This window comes from Ranitomeya imitator, chromosome 8 (assembly GCF_032444005.1).
Source record: "Ranitomeya imitator isolate aRanImi1 chromosome 8, aRanImi1.pri, whole genome shotgun sequence".
Classification (NCBI taxonomy): domain Eukaryota; kingdom Metazoa; phylum Chordata; class Amphibia; order Anura; family Dendrobatidae; genus Ranitomeya; species Ranitomeya imitator.
In genome coordinates this window covers 41,251,083-41,270,505 of record NC_091289.1, presented here as the reverse complement: position 1 = coordinate 41,270,505, position 19,423 = coordinate 41,251,083, and the positions used below count along the sequence as shown (strand labels likewise).

The window sequence follows — 19,423 nt, the reverse complement described above, 5'->3', positions numbered from 1 at the left end:
AATACAAAAATTGAAACTCTTATTATATAGTTAGTATTTATTTATATAGCACCATTTATTCCATGGTGCTGTACATGAGACGGGGGTTATAGATATCATTTACAGTAAACTTACAGTGGCAGACTGGTACAGAGGGGAGAGGACCCTGTCCTTGTGGACAGTCATTACAGAGTGATCTATTTCAAGTTTTAATTCCTGTTAATGTTGATTATGGCTTACAGCCAGTGAAAACCCCAAAGTCCTTATCTCAGTACATTAGAATTATAAAAAAAAAAAAAAAAAAAATCTGCACAGGATTCCTAAGCGTTTAAAAAGGTCGCTTAGTCTGTTTCAGTAGCTCCACAATCATGGGGAAGACTGCTGACTTGACAGATGTCCACAAGGCAGTCCACAAGGAGGGTAAGCCACAAAAGGTCATTGCTAAAGAATCTGGCTGTTCAGAGTGCTGTATCCAAGCATATTAATGGAAAGTTGAGTGGAAGGAAAGTTTGGTAGAAAAAGGTGCACAAGCAACCAGATAACCGCAGCCTAGAAAAGATTGTTAAGAAAAGGCCATTCAAAAATTTTGAAGGAGATTCACAAGGAGTGGACTGCTGCTGGAGTCATTGCTTCAAGAGCCACCACACAGACATACATATCCAGGACATGGGCTACAAGCGTCACATTCCTTGTCAGCAACTCATGACCAATAGACAACGCCAGAAGCGTCTTACCTGGGCCAAGGAGAAAAAGAACTTGACTGTTGCTCAGTGGTCCAAGGTGTTTTCAGATGAAAGTAAATTTTGCATTTCATTTAAAAATCAAGGTCCCAGAGTCTGGAGGAAGAGTGGAGAGGCCACAATCCAAACTGCTGGAGGTCTAGGGTGAAGTTTCCACAATCGGTGATGGTTCGGGGAGCCATGTCATCTACTGGTGTAGGTCCACTGTGCTTTATCAAGAACAAAGTCAGTGCAGCCGTCTACCAGTAAATTTTAGAGCACTTCATGCTTCCCTCTGCCGACAAGCTTTTTGGCGATGGAAACTTGATTCTCCAGCAGGACTTGGCACCTGTCCACACTGCCAAAAGTACCAATACCTGGTTTACAAACAACAGTATCACTGTGCTTGACTGGCAGCAACCTCACCTGACCTTAACCCCATAGAGAATCTATGGGATATTGTCAAGAAGAGACACCAGACCCAACAATGCAGACGAGCTGAAGGCTGCTATCAAAGCAACCTGGGCTTCCATAACACCTCAGCAGTGTCACAGGCTGATCGCTTCCATGCCACGCCACATTGATGCGAAAGGAGCTCCAACCAAGTATTGAGTGCACTAACTTCGCATACACTTCAGTAGGCCAACATTTCTGATTATAACACCAGCTGAAAAATGATTTTAAAAAGTATTCTAATTTACTGAGATAATGACTTCAGGGTTTTCAATGGCTTTAAGCCATAAGGTACCGTCACTCAGCAACTTTGCAACGAGAACGACAACGATGATGTTGCAGCGTCCTGGATAGCGATCTCGTTGTGTTTGACACGCAGCAGCGATCTGGATCCAGCTGTGCCATCGCTGGTCGGAGCTAGAAGGCCAGAACTTTATTTCGTCGTCAGGGCGGCGTGTATCGTCATGTTTGACATCAAAAGCAACAATGCCAGCAATGTTTTACATGGAGCTAACAACCAGCGAGAACGATAAGTGAGTCGCCGTTACGTCACTGGATCACTCCTGCATCGTTCTGGAGCTGCTTTGTTTGACGTCTCTACAGCGACCTAAACAGCAACGCTGCAGCGATCTAGTTTAGGTCGGCTCGTTGTCTATATCGCTGCAGCGTCGCTGAGTGTGACGGTACCTTTAATCAAACCTTAACAGAAGTAAACACTTAAAATATATCACTCTGTTTGCAATGATTCTTTAGGAGTTTCACTTTTTGTATTGAATAACTGAAATTAACTTTGATATTCTAATTTAGTGAGAAGCACTTGCATATCACAAACTATTTTCTTGGCATATTTCATTGAATTAAGGGGAAAATGTAAATCGGAATTCTTTAACCCTATCTTATATTATCCGATCTGTGATGCCATACATTTTTACTCTGAACCTTATAGCTCTACTTCTACTTTATTAGTTCAGAGTAACTACATTGTTCAGACTCGGGTGATGACACCCAGAAGCCATCAGTCTGCCATTGACATGACACACCACTAACAAACCATTCAGATTGATTCTGATCCGATTCCTGTGTGATGTTAGATGGTCATATGTATTAATTTGGGACAAGTCCACTACTTTGAGCGTGATTTGCAGGCATTTCAATGTGTATTTGGGCCTCTTGGGGGTATGTGCACACGATGCAGATTTAGTGCAGAACTGCAGCAGATTTTTCTGCAGCAGAAACGCTGCAGAGCTGCACTGTGATTTACAGTACAATGTAAAGGTACCGTCACACTAAGCGACGCTGCAGCGATACCGAAAACTATGTCGATCGCTGCAGCGTCGCTGGAGAGCTGTCACAGACAGTTCTCCAGCGACCAACGATGCCGGTTCCCTGGTAACCAGGGTAAGCATCGGGTTACTAAGCGCAGGGCCGCGCTTAGTAACCCGATGTTTACCCTGGTTACCAGCGTAAAAGTAAAAAAAACAAACACTACATACTTACCTTCCGCTGTCTGTCCTCCGGCACTGCTTCTCTGCACTGTGTAAGCACAGCGGTGACGTCACCGCTGTGCTCTGCTTTCCGGCTGGCCGGTGCTCACAGTGCAGAGAAGCGCAGCGCCGGGGACAGACATCGGAAGGCAAGTATGTAGTGTTGTTTTGTTTTGTTTTGTTTTTTTTTTTTTTTTTTTTTTACTATTACACTGGTAACCAGGGTAAACATTGGGTTACTAAGTGCAGCCCTGTGCTTAGTAACCTGATGTTTACCCTGGTTACCAGTGAAGACATCGCTGAATCGGCGTCACACACGCCGATACAGCGATGTCTGCGGGAGTCCAGTGACAAAATAAAGTTCTGGACTTTCTGCAGCGACCAACGATGGCACAGCAGGATCCTGATCGTTGCTGCCTGTCAAACTGAACGATATCGCTAGCCAGGACGCTGCAACGTCACGGATCGCTAGCGATATCGTTCAGTGTGACGCTACCTTAAATCAATGTGAAAAAAAAACTGTGCAGAAAAATCTGCGCAGAAACGCTGCAGATTTCAAAGTGCATGTCACTACTTTTGTGCAGTTCTGCAGCGTTTCTGCACCCCTCCATTAATAGAAATCCACAGTGGTAAAATCTGCACAAAAAATGCATAAACACCTGCGGATTCTGCCAGGAGATGCAGATTTGGTGCAGAAAATTCTGCACCACATTTCCTACGTGTGCGCACAGCCTTAGAGATTCCTCGGGCCGATGTTGGGGAATAAAGGGTTAGGCATGTTGGAGTAACATGCTTGATCCTTGGTTCCGCTGGTAACACAAGTGAAGGAAGGCAACAAGCATTTTACAGATAATTACCGTATCTAAGGTCTATGTCCAGCCCCCATGCAGATTAGACTAAGCTAAACTAAATTTGCTTAGATAGGGGGTCTAATTTGTATGCCGACTGCTCTCCCATCTGATGATGGAAGGATAAGGATCTGGCATTTCGGATTTAAGACTGGCAATCTTTTTATTCTCTTCTAGAGGAGTCTAGCAGTGGATCTCTTGTAGAGGGCACGAGCACTCGGCAGAGGGAGGCCTCCTGTGTATTGAGCCCTTTAAGCCTAAAACACTACAGGCCCGGATTCACCAAAACAATTATGCCAGAAATCTGTATAGAGTTGCGCAAAAATAATTGCAAGCTTTGGTGTTTTCATGCCAGTTTTAGCCAACATTGCAAAAATGGATGGATGGTTGGGGCAGGACGGGGCGTGGACATGCTTGGTTATCAAATTCATCACACCACAAATCTTCCTTCCATAATGTATCAGGCGAGTCTGACACCAATACACCCCCCCTCATCAAGATCGACATGAACAACACCAGTCTTGAGGAAACGGGGCCTATAAGATAACAGTATGGAGCTGACCCAGGATCAGACCAAAAACTCATTGGGTTGTCTTCTATTACTACTCAATGCACTGGCCAGATCCCTATCAAACAGGACAAACATGCTCTTGGGATCTGATAGACAGCAGAGGTGGTCGGTATCCTCGGCAACAAGTCATTTCCAATAAAATTAAAAATACTCATAAGCGAATGAATTTCTAGAGGTTGACTGGTCCACAAGCGCTGTGGAGATTCACCGGTTTCAGGGGCCAGGACGGGTAGGTACGTATGCGTTATACATACTCCAGAGCTTGTCCAGTGGGCGTGGCCTCTCTCCATAAACTTGTAGTGAAGCCACACCCTCTGGACAGGCGCATCACTAGATGGGGTACGGCCTGTATGGTGCGAGGCCACACCCACTAAATGGGCTCTGGCCTGGAGTATGTAACATTCATATTCCCAGTCCCCAGCTCAAACTGGCGCAACCACGTGGCACACCATGCATGCTCTGGGGAAAATGTAGTCAGTGATTGCAGACTTATCAATTTAGACTGGAAAATCCCTTTTAAGACGTAAATCGCAAATTCTGCTGATTCATGCTGTGCACCTTCTCACTTTAATATTTTTCCCCTCTGGTTTGTTAAAGGCAGCTACTATGATGGCCGAGTCAGTATCGGCATTTGTTGGCTTAACGTCTTTTGGAGCAGTCTGTCTCATTTCCAAATAAAGAGTCTCACTCAGCCGGACATTGGCTATCAGCGGGGCTGTGACTGTAAGGTAAGACCTGATCCTACAGGATGCTTTATTAATGGCAGCTGTAAAGCAGGAGACTTACACTTAGAGGCACGGATAGGATCCTGAGATAAGAAGGCTTTAGTACATCCTAGAGAATATTTAGAGAACCATTCAACCATTCACCAACAACCAACTTTGAAAAAAGAAGAAAACCTTGCTTCAGAGGTCTAAAGGCAAAAAACTATACTAATCTATTGATCGTCCACAATCCCACCTGGGATCACTCCGCACTTCCTCATCTGGCAGGTACTGGCATCCTGTTCTGGTCGTATGCACATGTGACCGCTGCAGCCAATCCTGGACACGAGTTGGTTGCAGTAGTCACATGCCCATCCCTTCTGGAGGAAGTTATAAGGCGACCAGTTGGGGCCCGAGCAGTGATACATAGGAGTGGATGAGGGTCGGTACACTAATATATTATAGAATTGTCTTTCAAATATGTTGTGATTAGTTTCAAAAAGTACCCAAAAAATAGTGGACCTTTCAATACTGATTTAAGGCTTTATGTACAAAGCTGTTGTATGGGGCTGGAGTATGGGATGCACAAGGGTGGCAAGCATGTCAGATGGCGACGTCCATGTTGGGAACAGTAGCCGGGATTATATGTCTCCAAGGCTATCCTCTTGGGATTGAAAAGACCCTCTATCAAAGAAGTGATATGCAGCATTATATTTAGTTCTAGCTACAAAGTCAAGAAATGACTAGTGAGATCTTGATACTTTTCATAGTATGAGGCTGGTATGATGACAACTGATCTACTAGAACTTTGGACTCAATTCTTGGGTCATTTTATCATTTTAAAATTCAGCTCCTGTGAACGAGAGAATATATATATATATATATATATATATATATATATATATATATATATATATATATATAATTTATTTTTATAGCGGTCCAGAGTACTCGGACAACCCCTTCTCAATCCCCATGTTTCACCCTAGCAAAATAGCGCTTAACATACTTGGTGCTGGTGCGTGCACCTTTCCGGCGGCGCAACCACTGGATCTCCTGGGGCTACTGTGACCCCTGGGGCTTCACTTTCCTTTCCTACGGACGTAATTGACATGCAGAAGAGGTGAGCGCAGCGGCAGCCCTCACTCTCTGGATGTCTGAATTATCTGGAGGAGGGAAGAGTTGAAGCCAATTCTGATTAGCCACAGTGATCACATGACATAATGAAAATAAGATGATCCAGGTTCACTAATATAACTACCGTAAATATGGGGGTGCAAGGTCGGTAGTAAGAACAATCAATGTCAAAAGGAGAGAAAAAGCACTACTGCAATTATGCACACTACACCCAAAATTAATAAAAAATTTATGTAAACTTTATTGGCACATGATACAACACTTAACATAAAACATAATTAAAATCAATAGTGGGCACAAGCACTCAACATCCTGGAAAAATAAACATCAGTATATTATAACATGCGACCCTGTACTGAACCTGTAGTTCCCGAAACATTATGCAATCTGATATTTAATGTAATCCAGGGTGTGCACATCCATAAACCATAATATGGCCCTGCTCCCTATAAAGACCTTGGTGAGGGATAATAGAATCCACAGCGATCGGCTGTTTACAAAGATAATAAATGAAAGACCCCCACAGGCACAATTGACCATATTACTGACGGGTGTAAAAGATCAAAAGGTGGAAGTGAGAGCCAAAATCCCTTGTGGGGCAATCAACAGTATGAATGCCCCAAACCGTAGGGGGAGCTTACACCAACAGCCGGTGGATAAAGATTACCGTAAATCAAACGGGCAGAAACCCAATGCCAGGATGTGAGTGGAGGACCCTGGTGCGGCCCCACGGTAGTGCTGTAACAACGTACAGCTCCGTCAGGTGACGCCAGTTCACATGACGAAGCTGTACGGGTTACGGTGCTACCGTGGGGCCGCACCAGGGTCCTCCACTCACATCCTGGCATTGGGTTTCTGCCCCTTAGCCTAAATCAAACAATGTGCCCACATTGCAGAAATGTCTGCATTTCTGCAACTCCTTGCCGTGGGTAAAGCTCATGCAGAATTCGCATGAGTTTTCCCGCAAAACAAGCGCTTTTTTAGCTTGCAGAATGCTTGCACCTTACAAGCGATTTTGAAGCATCGCTTGGAAAAGTGACAGGTTGGTCACACTTGTCGAGCATAGTGCGACCAACTTCTTACTATTGATGTTGCCTATGCAGCTTCAATAGTAAGAGAATGTTAAAAATAAAAAATAAAAAAATATGGTTATTCTCACTCAGCGGCGCTCCCAGTATGTTCTGTTCCCAAGGATGCTTTGCGCGAAGGACCTTTGTGACGTCACGGTTGCGTGACCGTGACATTATCCCAGGTGATTTGCACAATACATACCTGGGAACGGAAGCTGCCGCATGCACCGCTGAGAGGCAGGAGGACTCCGGATATATATATATATATATATATATATATATATATATATATATATATATATATATATATATATATATATATATTTTTTTTTTTTTTCTACATGAATATGGATCCCAAGGCCTGGTGAGTCTCCTCTCCTCTGGATCCTGGTACCATCCGCACATGAAGCACTCACTTAACACATGGTGGGCATAGCCACATGCATAAAGTGAGCGTTCAATGCAATCCTATGGCTGCGGAATCAACGCGATTCTGCAGAAATAATGAACATGGTGTGGATTTTACCGCTATGCGATTCCGCAGCATGGGCACCAACTGCGGAATCCCATAGGATTGCATGGGAATGCGGTTTTTAGAGTTTCCGCTGCGGCAGACGCCAACAGCCGGATAAGGAGATTTAGGCACCAGGAACAGTAGTAGCGTATTGCCTGATTTTGGCTCTCACTTCCACCTTTTGATCTTTTACACCTGTCTGTAATACGGTCAATTGTGCCTGTGGGGGTCTTTCATTTATTATCTTTGTAAACAGCCGATCGCTGTGGATTCTATGATCCCTCACGAAGGTCTTTATAGGGAGCAGGGCCATATTATGGTTTATGGATGTGCACACCCTGGATTATATTAATTATCAGATTGCATAATGGTTATGGAACTACAGGTTCAGTACAGGGTTGCATGTTATATTATACTGATTTGATGTTTCTTTCCAGGATGTTGAGTGCTTGTGCCCACTACTATTTTTAATTATGTGTTATGTTTTTATGTTAAGTGTTGGATCATGTGCCAATAAAGTTTACATATACCTTTTTTTTTTTTTTATTAATTATGAGTGTAGTGTGCATAATTGCAGTAGTGCTTTTTCTCTCCATTGTGTCACGCTAGCCCCAGGAGAGCCAGAGCCGATAACTCTGGTGCTGGCACCATTCCAGAGTTGAGTATAGGTGCGATTTATTTTACTAGTAGGCAACATAGAGATTGAGAAGGGTTTGCCCGAATGGTGGACAATCCCGTTAATGATTATGGTTCCAAGATGGACTCAAAATTATTCTGCACTTCAAAAGCGGATTAAACCAATGCCAATTCTGTTAAAGGGAATCTGTCGCCATGTTTTTCTACCCCATCGGAGAGCAGCATAAATTAGGCCACAGAGACCCTGAATCCAGTGATGTCCTGTGATGGGCTGCTTGCTATAGTTTTGATAAAATCTGAAGATCTAGCGGAGCTCTTCTAGTGATCTCCTGCTAATAAAACTAAAGTGATACATCAGTGGAATCGGGGTTTTTGTCTTTACATTACGGTGCTCTCAGATTAGGTGGCACAAAAACTGACATTCCCTTTAGGTGTTTCTGCTTTTACCATTTTTTTTTTTTTTTTTTGTGGTGATTATATTAAAACCTTATTTTATTGCTTTAGATTAAATATTGCGTCATGGAATCCTACGATAACCTTGCGCCAAATGAGTGCCCCTGTATAGGCTGGCAGCAGAGTCAGATTCTGGAGAGAGAACACGCCTGCATTAAACGGAGAGACGGAACTTGCAGCTGGTACCCGAGTATACCTGACAAGTCTATCTACAGCCATCCTTAGAGGATCACAATGGCCCCCGCGGCTCTTATTTCTGCTGGATCATCCTGGATCGCAAACAGTATAATAAACTGTACAGAAAGTATCGCAAAATTGTGGTGGTGTCAGAGTATAAAGGAATCAATAAAGAAGTGCTTTAATAGTATTTCAGCAAAATCCATGTATAAAAAAAAAATTAATGAAGTGAGAAATGAGCAGAATATTTTTGTCATTTTTCCTAGAAATAAAATTGTCTTTAGAATGAAATTGGAAAAACTCTGATCTGTATCGCTTTCGTAAGGTGTAACTGCTTGCTGATGGTTTCCAAGCATCACATGCTCACGGTCACACTTTGCCCTCGATCTAATCCTTTTTTTTTAGAAGTTTGGGGGCAAATAAGCAATTAGTGAAATGCAAATTGATTCTCTGTATATTTATATTTTCATTGGAATATAATCATGGTAAAACAATTGGCACACTAACCCCTTACTTCCATTAATTCGGGCAGACTCGCTATAAAATGCTAGTTACTGTAAAAAAAAATAATAATTTGGTATCTTATTTTTCCAGGACAAGATGAGCAATTTTTAGATTCAAATGTTCAAAAATCGATCTAGTGCTTATAGTGGATCTCCGTTTTGGACAGTCCCTACTCTTTAATCATTTTTGCCCCCAATTTTTTTTTTTTTACTGTGTCCACTTGCTAAGACTTGGCAATCAGCTGTATAATCTGTGGACAAAACAATTAGCAAAGTAAGCGAAAATTCCCCAGCAGTGCCCCCGCAGGGAAAGTTAAGCATTACACAGTGCTTATTCATATTTTTAAGGACAGGTCCTGTAGAATGAGATACTCTTTAAAATTGCTGATCCAGCAACTAAAGGGAATTTTTCAGCTGTTTTTTTGCTATATAATATCAGCAGTTTGATCTAAGGGCTGAGAGCCTGATTCCAGCGATGGGCCACTTGCTGGGCTGTGTATTGCTGTTTCAATAAAAACACGGTTTTATCAACAGGAGATTATCACTACAGGACTAGGTATCTTGTGCCTCCTGGTTGACTGCTGTGTAACCCCGCCCCCACCACTGATTGGCAGTTTTCAGTAGTGTGGGTGGGGTTATACAAATCTGCAGCAGAGAAAACGGATTTTATCAATGACAGCGTGCAGACCAGCAAAAGACACATCGTTGGATTCAGGCCCCTACATCATGGTGCTCTAAATTACATGGCAAAAACCTGGTGATAGATTCTCTTTTAAGGGGGTTGTTTGGATTGAATAAACATTGTCAAGTACCTTTATTCAATTATGCAGAGTGTAGACTGCAAAATATCTTTCATTGAAGGACCGCGCACTATGGATTACATGGACAGCCTATTGGTCTCTCTGCAGATCCCAGCTGATGGATGGATTATGGTTCACATCTGGCAGCTGTTGTCCATTTTACATTTAGAGCCTCATATGTTTAGGATTTGGTCACGGTCTTGACTATGCTACATGTTGTTTTTGGTCACTGGCTATGCTACTATTCTCTCGGGTCACTCTGTTCCTATAGTGTTAGGCTACAATCACACATGGCGGGTATGTCACAAATTCCTGAAAGTGAAAATTCATCTACTGAATTCTATTAATCTCAGTGAATGTGAATATACCCATGTCATATAGGATTGCTACTGGTTTCTGGTACTGTATGTTGTCTTGGATCACATCTATACTATACTGTCTTGGGTCAATCTACATTGACTTCTCAAGATTTTCGTATTGTCCTTGTCTGTAAATTGTGCCTTCTCTATGGTGTCCAAATTCATTTTTTTTACAGTACTAAGACACTCATTGGGCAACACGTGACCCTATCACTGAACAGGTTCTGAAATATGTGCCCTGACAGGGGCTGAGGATTCACTTCTTCTCCAGAAAGGTCCACAGCAATGGAGAAGATGTAAGTGAGACCTGGCTGAAACTTGGTTATCGGAAAGACGCAAGTATCCTACACCAGTTGGGGCCAGGTCACCTCACTCCATAGGCCTATAGCCACTGCATGGTCTGTGCATATATTATGGACATCCTTGGTCAAAATTAATTATGGTTTAAAGTAGGACTAAACCCAAATTGAGCAACGATGTCTAATATTAGAACTATAGTTGGTGCGAATTGGTTCCCAGAACCTTATCCAGCCACCATCTCCTCCCTCCTCGTATCCACAGGTCTTCTCTTGATTAGCCGACCTGGATTGACATCACATGTAAATCACGCCACAACAATGATGTCGCGCCTGTTTTGATAGAGCCATGGATACTAGGAGGTAGGAGGCTGTTCTTGAGGTTCCTCTCCAACGGCCATGGATTCCTGACCGGTTTTGTAGGACCCAGATTTGCACAAACTCTGATTAGAACATGTCCGGTCTTGGCTACAGTATCTCCATTTATGGCCAAACTAGGCAAAGATTCTCCCGAGATTTCCGGTGGTGCTGAATAGGATGGTCATCCTGTTAGAGGCACATAGCTTACGGGAATGAAGAATAGACCGAACTAGACTTGTGAGATGATGGCGTCATCGTATTGCACTTAAATGATAAGATAACTGATATTTAGGTCACATCCTTTGTCGAGATATTTGTGTCACTTGATGATATGCCTCAAGGATTTTTCTTCAATTACAATGTTTAATAAGGTTAACCAATTATATCTTAGTAATTACCGCTGTATATATCATGCACAATCCCATCTAATTTACCTAATTAAGAACAAATAAAATCCAAATATTACTTTAATCTTTGTCCATGCGATTTTCTTTTTGTGTTCTTAGAGCAATTGTCTAGGCAGGAGCTTAAATGTATTTGTGATGACTACCTGCTATTGGGTTTCCTCTGTGCTTGCTGTTGGGTTACTATTTACCTTTGCTACATTAGAGAAGCACATCTCCCATCTATCCTCTTAATATATTGCAGTCATCACATTATACAGCACTGTATATTGACGACATTCCCCTCTATAACTTCTGACCCAGCTGCTTCCTCCTCCCCGCTGCAGGGCCTTCTGCAGCAATTCATGACTTACAGGGAAAATTGACCTCACGTTTCTACATAGAGATTAGAAGGATTTAGCTAATCAGTTATTAATCACATGATGTCATAGATCTAATGGAAAAGAGAATTATCTGGGTAGAAAGGCAAAATGAGCAATTGTAAGTACACATTCCCATATATTATGATTGTCATTAGAAAAATGTCTCAATGTTTTTTGTTTTTTTTTGTTTGTTTTTTTTTTTAACCCTGTTTGGTTTTTTTTATGGCTTGCTAAATAAAGTCCTTGCTTTATTGAGCCGCTGGGAGTGCCGCTCTCCCTGATAGATAGATATATCTATCTATCTCTATCGTAAATACTCGAGTATAAGCCGAGATTTTCAGCCCATTTTTTTTGGGCTGAAAGTCCCCCTCTCGGCTTATACTCGAGTCATATACCCGGGTGTCAGCAGGGGAGGGGGAGCGGGGGCTGTGTAGTCATACTTACCTGCTGCGGCGCGGTCCCTGCAGTCCCTGGCTTCTCCGGCGCTGCAGATTCTTCCTGTACTGAGCGGTCACATGGCACCGCTCATTACAGAAATGAATAGGCAGCTCCACCCCCATAGGGGAGGAGCCGCATATTCATTGCTGTAAATGATCGGTGCCATGTGACCGCTCAATTACAGGAAGAAGCTGCAGCGCCGGAGAAGCCAGGGACTGCGCCGCAGCAGGTAAGGGGAGCGCAGCGCTATAATTACCTGCTCCTCGCTCCGGCTCCGTCTGCAGCGTCCTCTAGCAATGACGCTCAGGTTAGAGGGCGCTGTGACGTAGTCAGTGCGCGCCCTCTGCTGAGCGTCGGTGCTGGAGACGGAGCCGCAGAGGAGCAGGTAATTATTGAAAGCGCCGGCGTCCTGAGAAGAGAGGTGAGTATGTGATTTTTTTTTTTTTTTTTTTTTATGGCAGCACCAGCAGCATTCTAAGGAGCACCTATGGGGCCATAAAGGTGCAGAGCATATATGGGGCACAGCATTATAAGGAGCATCTATGGGGCCATAATCAACGGTGCAGAGCATTCTATATAGCACAGTTGTATATGGAGCATCTATGGGGCAATAATGAACGGTATGGAGCATCTATTTTTATTTTTGAAATTCACCGGTAAATGCTGCATTTTCTACCCTAGGCTTATACTCGAGTCAATAAGTTTTCCCAGTTTTTTTGTGGCAAAATTAGGGGGGTCGGCTTATACTCGGGTCGGCTTATACTCGAGTGTGTGTGTGTGTATATATATATATATATATATATATATATATTCTATTATATATTTTCTCTATTGTTGCTGTGCTGCACCAGCTAAAGACATGGCACCCCACTGCTTTTGCCTCTCAAGGACTAATCTTCCAAGCGTAGTAAGCTCCAACCATCCCCTTTTTCTGTACCTCAATTTTTGTCAATACATATGATTACAGAACAAAAGTATGGTTAATAGTGATAAGCAAAAAAGCACAACCAAAAACAGTAAACTTATATTATTACATACATATTCTGAGCTGTTTTGTGTTTCCTACAGTTACCCTTATATACACTACTCAAAAAAAATAAAGGGAACACTTAAACAACAGAATCTAACTCCAAGTAAATTAAACTTCTGTGAAATCAAACTGTCCACTTAGGAAGCAACACTGACAATCAATTTCACATGCTGTTGTGCAACTGGAATAGACAACAGATGGAAATTATTGGCAATTATCAAGACACCCTCAAAGGAGTGGTTCTGCAGGTGGAGACCACATCTCAGTACCAATGCTTTCTGGCTGATGTTTTGGTCACTTTTGAATGTTGATTGTGCTTTCACACTCATGGTAGAATGAGAAGGACTCTACAACCCACACAAGTGGCTCAGGTAGTGCAGCTCATCCAGGATGGTACATCAATGTGAGCTGTGGTAAGAAGGTTTGCTGTGTCTGTCAGTGTAGTGTCCAGAGGCTGGAGGTACTACCAGGAGACAGGCCAGTACACCCAGAGATGTTTATGGGCCGTAGGAGGGCAACAACCCAGCAGCAGGACCGCTACCTCAGCCTTTGTGCAAGGAAGAGCACTGCCAGAGCCCTGCAAAATGACCTCCAGCAAGCTGCAAATGTGCATGTGCCTGCACAAACGGTTAGACCATCCTCATGGAGTCGGTTTCTGAGTGCCCAACGTCCACAGATGGGGGTTGTGCTCACAGCCCAACACGGTGCAGAATGCTTGGCATTTGCCACAGAACACCAGGATTGGCAAATTCACCACTGGCGCCCTGTGCTCTTCACAGATGAAAGCAGGTTCACACTGAGCACATGTGACAGTCTGGGGACGCCGTGGAGAGCGATTTGCTGCCTGCAACATCCTTCTGCATGATCGGTTTTGGCAGTGGGTCAGTAATGGTGTGGGGTGGCATTTCTTTGGAGGGCTGCACAGCCCTCCATGTGCTCGCCAGAGGTAGCATGACTGCCATTAGGTACCGAGATGAGATCCTCAGACCCCTTGTGAGGCCATATGCTGGTGTGGTTGGCCCTGGGTTCCTCCTAATGCAGGACAATGCCAGACCTCATGTGGCTGGAGTGTGTCAGCAGTTCCTGTACGATAAAGGCATTGAAGCTATGGACTGGCCCGCCCGTTCCCCAGACCTGAATCCGATTGAACACATCTGGGACATCATGTCTCGCACCATTCACCAACATCATGTTGCACCACAGACTGTCCAGGAGTTGGCGGATGCTTTAATCCAGGTCTGGGAGGAGATCCCTCAGGAGACCATCCGCCGCCTCATCAGGAGCGCCCAGGGGTTGTACAGTAGGGAGGTCATATAGGCTCATGGAGACCACACACAATACTGAGCATCTTTTTCTTGCCATGAGGCATTTCCACTGAAGTTGGATCAGCCTGTAATTTGATTTTCGACTTTGATTTTTGAGTATCATTCCAAATCCAGACCTCCATGGGATAATCATTTTGATTTACATTGATAATTATGTTTTAGTGTTCTGAACATATTCCACTAGGCAATGAATAAAAATCTGCAACTGGAATATTTCATTCAAAGATATCTAGGATGAGGTATCTTAGTGTTCCCCTTATTTTTTTGAGCAGTGTATTTGCTGCTCATGGCGATGAATGTAAGACATGCAGAAAACTTTACAGAAATCAATTGGACAGTCTACTTCACTGTCTGTAGTATATAAAACTCAATATAACAAACAATTATGGTATAGTGGATATACTGATAAGAGCATTGGAATTTGGCAATAGTTGTGAAGTTTTAAGAAAAAAAAAAAAAGAGTAGCATATACAAAAAAAAAATCCAGTGTTGTATACAAGCAACTGGCAGAATCCTGGCTAGGAGAAGCTGAGAGGATTAATAGGACCAATATAGGGGTCCTGGTTTGTTAGAAATGATTAGATGAGATGCGTGGAACTAGTCGTTCCCACCCTCCAATCCAGGAGGTGCAGCTGGTTTAAAGGGAACCTGTCACCTGAATTTAGCTGGACTGGTTTTGGGTCATATGGGCGGAGTTTTCGGGTGTTTGATTCACCCTTTCCTTACCCACTGGCTGCATGCTGGCTGCAATATTGGATTGAAGTTCATTTTCTGTCCTCCATAGTACACGCCTGCGCAAGGCAAGATTGCTTTGCGCAGGCGTGTACTACGGAGGACAGAGAATGAACTTCAATCCAATATTGCAGCCAGCATGCAGCCAGCGGGTAAGGAAAGGGTGAATCAAACACCCGAAAACTCCGCCCATATGACCCAAAACCAGTCCCGCCAAATTCAGGTGACAGAGTCCCTTTAAAAGGGCAGCTGAGTTGTTCATTCCTTGTCCGGGAGTAGAGGTGCAAACACCTCTGGTATTTGGGTCCATGGATGCAAGGTGGAGGACCGGTGTAAGTTGCTTAGACTCTGCAAGAGGAAGTTTCTGGAGTTAATAAACCTTCCTGTTTGGAACAGAAACTGCATGTCTGTGTGGACGCTGCCTAATGCCTACCAGAGCGAAACCCTACAGTGAATAAAACAAAGCTACAGAATACAAAGAAAAATGTACAAAGTAAAGCTACAGACAAACAGAAGCTACAATATACAAGGAAAATCTGTAATAAGTATACAAAGGAAAGCTACACGGTATTAAGAAAATCTTCCAAGAAAATTATACAAAGGCTACAGAGTATAAAGAAAAACTAGAGCATGCAAAAAAAAACAGTGCAATAAAAAAAAGTTACAGGGTACAAAGAAAAGCTAGAGTATACGAAGGAAAGCTGGTGCAAAAAAGAAAAGATACAGCAAAGAAAAGCTACAGCCTCCAAAAAAAGAACTACAGCCTACTAAAAAAGCTACAACATACAAAAAAAAGCCTACAGCATACAAAGCAACGCTACAACCTCCAAAAAAGAACTACCGCCTTCTAAAAAAAAAAAGCTACAGCGTACAAAGAAAAGCTAGAGCATACAAAAAAAAGCTAATGCAAAAAAAGAAAAGCTACAACGTACTAAGAAAAACTTAAGCATGGAAAGAAAACTACAGCGTCCAAAAAAGAACTACGGCCTACTAAAAAAGCTGCAACATACAGTACAAAGAAAAGCTACAGCATAAAAAAACTAGAGCGTACAAACAAAAGCTACAGTGTACAAAGAAAGGTTACAGCCTATAGCGCCGCCTGATGGTTACACCATAGAGGCCATTAATTGGAAATGCACAAGTTGTTATGAAACTTACCATCTCCTTGTGGTTTGGGTAGTATGTCTGCTCAATTAAAGGAAACTTTTCTGCTCCCAAAGTTTTATAGGCAGATATGAGTTGGGCAAACTGTAAGATAATCATGACATGGTGCTTAGTAATCACACTTGTAAGAAAACCATAACATGGTGCTTGTAAGATAATCATGACATGGTGCTTAGTAATCACACTTTTAAGATAATCATGACATGGTGCTTAGTAATCACACCTGTAAGATAATCATGACATGGTGCTTAGTAATCACACTTGTAAGGTAACATTCACATTTACGTTGTTGGGCGCAGCGTCGTCGATGCAACCAACAACACAAAACTCAACATTGCGTTTTTTGACACATGCGTTGCCATAAACTAGTAATGTTCTTGAATTTTGGCGCAGGGAAAACGCTACAAGTAGCGTCTTCCGCGCCCTGTCTGGTGCGTCAAATTGACGCATGCGTCGTAAAACGCAATACAACGCATACCAGCGCATGTCCATGCTCTCCCCATGTTAAAGATAGGGGTGCATGACGCATGCGTCGGCGACGCTGCGCCCAACAACGCAAATGTGAATGTAGCCTAAGAAAACCATGAAATTGTGCTTGTAAGGTAATCATGACATGGTGCTTAGTAATCACACCTGTAAGATAATCATGACACGGTGCTTAGTAATCACACCTGTAAGATAATCATGACACGGTGCTTAGTAATTACACCTGTAAGATAATCAGGACACGGTGCTTAGTAATCACACCTGTAAGATAATCATGACACGGTGCTTAGGAATCACACCTGTAAGATAATCATGACACTGTGCTTAGTAATCACACCTGTAAGATAATCATGACATGGTGCTTAGTAATCACACCTGTAAGATAATCATGACATGGTGCTTAGTAATCACACCTGTAAGATAATCATGACATGGTGCTTAGTAATCACACCTGTAAGATAATCATGACACGGTGCTTAGTAATCACACCTGTAAGATAATCAGGACACGGTGCTTAGTAATCACACTTGTAAGATAATCATGACACTGTGCTTAGTAATCACACCTGTAAGATAATCATGACACGGTGCTTAGTAATCACACCTGTAAGATAATCATGACACGGTGCTTAGTAATCACACCTGTAAGATAATCATGACACGGTGCTTAGTAATCACACCTGTAAGATAATCATGACACGGTGCTTAGTAATCACACCTGTAAGATAATCATGACACGGTGCTTAGTAATCACACCTGTAAGATAATCATGACACGGTGCTTAGTAATCACACTTGTAAGATAATCATGACACGGTGCTTAGTAATCACACATGTAAGATAATCATGACACGGTGCTTAGTAATCACACCTGTAAGATAATCATGACACGGTGCTTAGTAATCACACCTGTAAGATAATCATGACACGGTGCTTAGTAATCACACCTGTAAGATAATCATGACACTGTGCTTAGTAATCACACCTGTAAGATAATCATGACACTGTGCTTAGTAATCACACTTGTAAGATAATCATGACACTGTGCTTAGTAATCACACCTGTAAGATAATCATGACACGGTGCTTAGTAATCACACCTGTAAGATAATCATGACACGGTGCTTAGTAATCACACATGTAAGATAATCATGACACTGTGCTTAGTAATCACACCTGTAAGATAATCATGACATGGTGCTTAGTAATCACACTTCACCTTACATCATATACAGTATCAGCCATTAGTACATTCACATAAAATGGAAATGGTGCAATAGAGCCCAAGCCACAATAAGGTAGAGATTGTGGAGTCCACTGTGGCTTTGGTGGTAAAAATACCATTAAGAGGAAAAACACAAATTTCTTGTGACTACTGCAAGTTGTCTGCAGCTTTGGAAAGATTGTGCAGCGACCTAACTGTGAATCTACTGCGCCCTAAAGATTACTAGTAGAGATCCTCCAATTTGGCCAATATTAGATATGTTCCCTTACCACCCATGGCTTGTCGCAGAAGTTGTAGATGGATTCCAGAGAGTTTACACTGGGAATACCGGCATATTGCATACCAATGATGATGTTTCGGAAATCTTCATTTTCCGCCATACTAAAGGAATGTTGTCGAATGAGCACGAAATCTGGTCGAAAAGATCTAGAAAACACAGAAATGTGCAATTACGCTACAGAATGATAAAATAATAATGTCTACTACTTACTGACAAACATATTGTATTTTAAACATATAAGCCTAAGTTCCCACATTGAGTCTTTGACGCTGCAGCGTTTCAGCACCTATTATGTAAATTAGTTTATTGCCTTTTTTTTAGTTTGTTTTTTTACATGCGTTTTTATTGCGCTTTTTTACCTGCGGATTTTCCGCATCTAATGCAAGTCTATGGGAAGAATCCGCACAGAAAACTCTGAGAACCCACCCCAGAAACTGACATATTGCGGATTTAAAACCCGCACCGCAGGTCAATTTATGGAGCGTAAAAAAGAGGCACGGTGGCCATGAGATTTATAGAAGTCCCATCCACTTTGCTGGAACTGTAAAACTTGAACTTTAATCCCATCAATGTTTAGATCATTTGCAATTCTTTTGGACTCACCTGACGACTCGCGTCCCATTCCGGAACATTTGCAGATCTACAGCGAACGTCCCATCAGAATGAGCAATGAGATTTATTTCTGAAAATTCAGCCTAAAGGGAAGGAAAGAGTAAAGCAATTCACAAACAGATCGAAGACAAAAAAAAGATAGACGAAGCGTAGTTAAAAAATAAAAAGAGGCAGAATCAATTTTGTCCCTAGTGTCCTTAGACAGCTCTTTGGTCTTGGCCATGGTGGAGAGGTTGGAGTGTGATTGATTCAGTGTGTGGACAGGTGTCTTTTATACAGATAATAAGTTCAAACAGGTGCCATTA

At 42.6% G+C, this 19,423-nt stretch overlaps 2 protein-coding genes across 2 annotated transcripts in view; one reads left to right on the top strand and one right to left on the bottom strand.

The window, feature by feature from the left end:
- The window catches only part of TIMP4 (TIMP metallopeptidase inhibitor 4), a 28,554-nt gene extending 19,518 nt beyond the window's left edge, over positions 1-9,036 (top strand). The window contains exons 4-5 of the mRNA XM_069736778.1: positions 4,652-4,782; positions 8,620-9,036. Of these exons, the coding sequence (XP_069592879.1) occupies positions 4,652-4,782; positions 8,620-8,793 (305 nt within the window). The 3' untranslated portion in view covers positions 8,794-9,036. The remainder of the gene's footprint in view (positions 1-4,651; positions 4,783-8,619) is intronic.
- The window catches only part of SYN2 (synapsin II), a 309,739-nt gene that overhangs the window by 124,738 nt on the left and 165,578 nt on the right, over positions 1-19,423 (bottom strand). The window contains exons 3-5 of the mRNA XM_069736779.1: positions 19,110-19,201; positions 18,496-18,652; positions 16,513-16,602 (exon numbers count right to left, since the gene is read on the bottom strand). Coding sequence (XP_069592880.1) covers positions 16,513-16,602; positions 18,496-18,652; positions 19,110-19,201 — 339 coding nt within the window. The remainder of the gene's footprint in view (positions 1-16,512; positions 16,603-18,495; positions 18,653-19,109; positions 19,202-19,423) is intronic.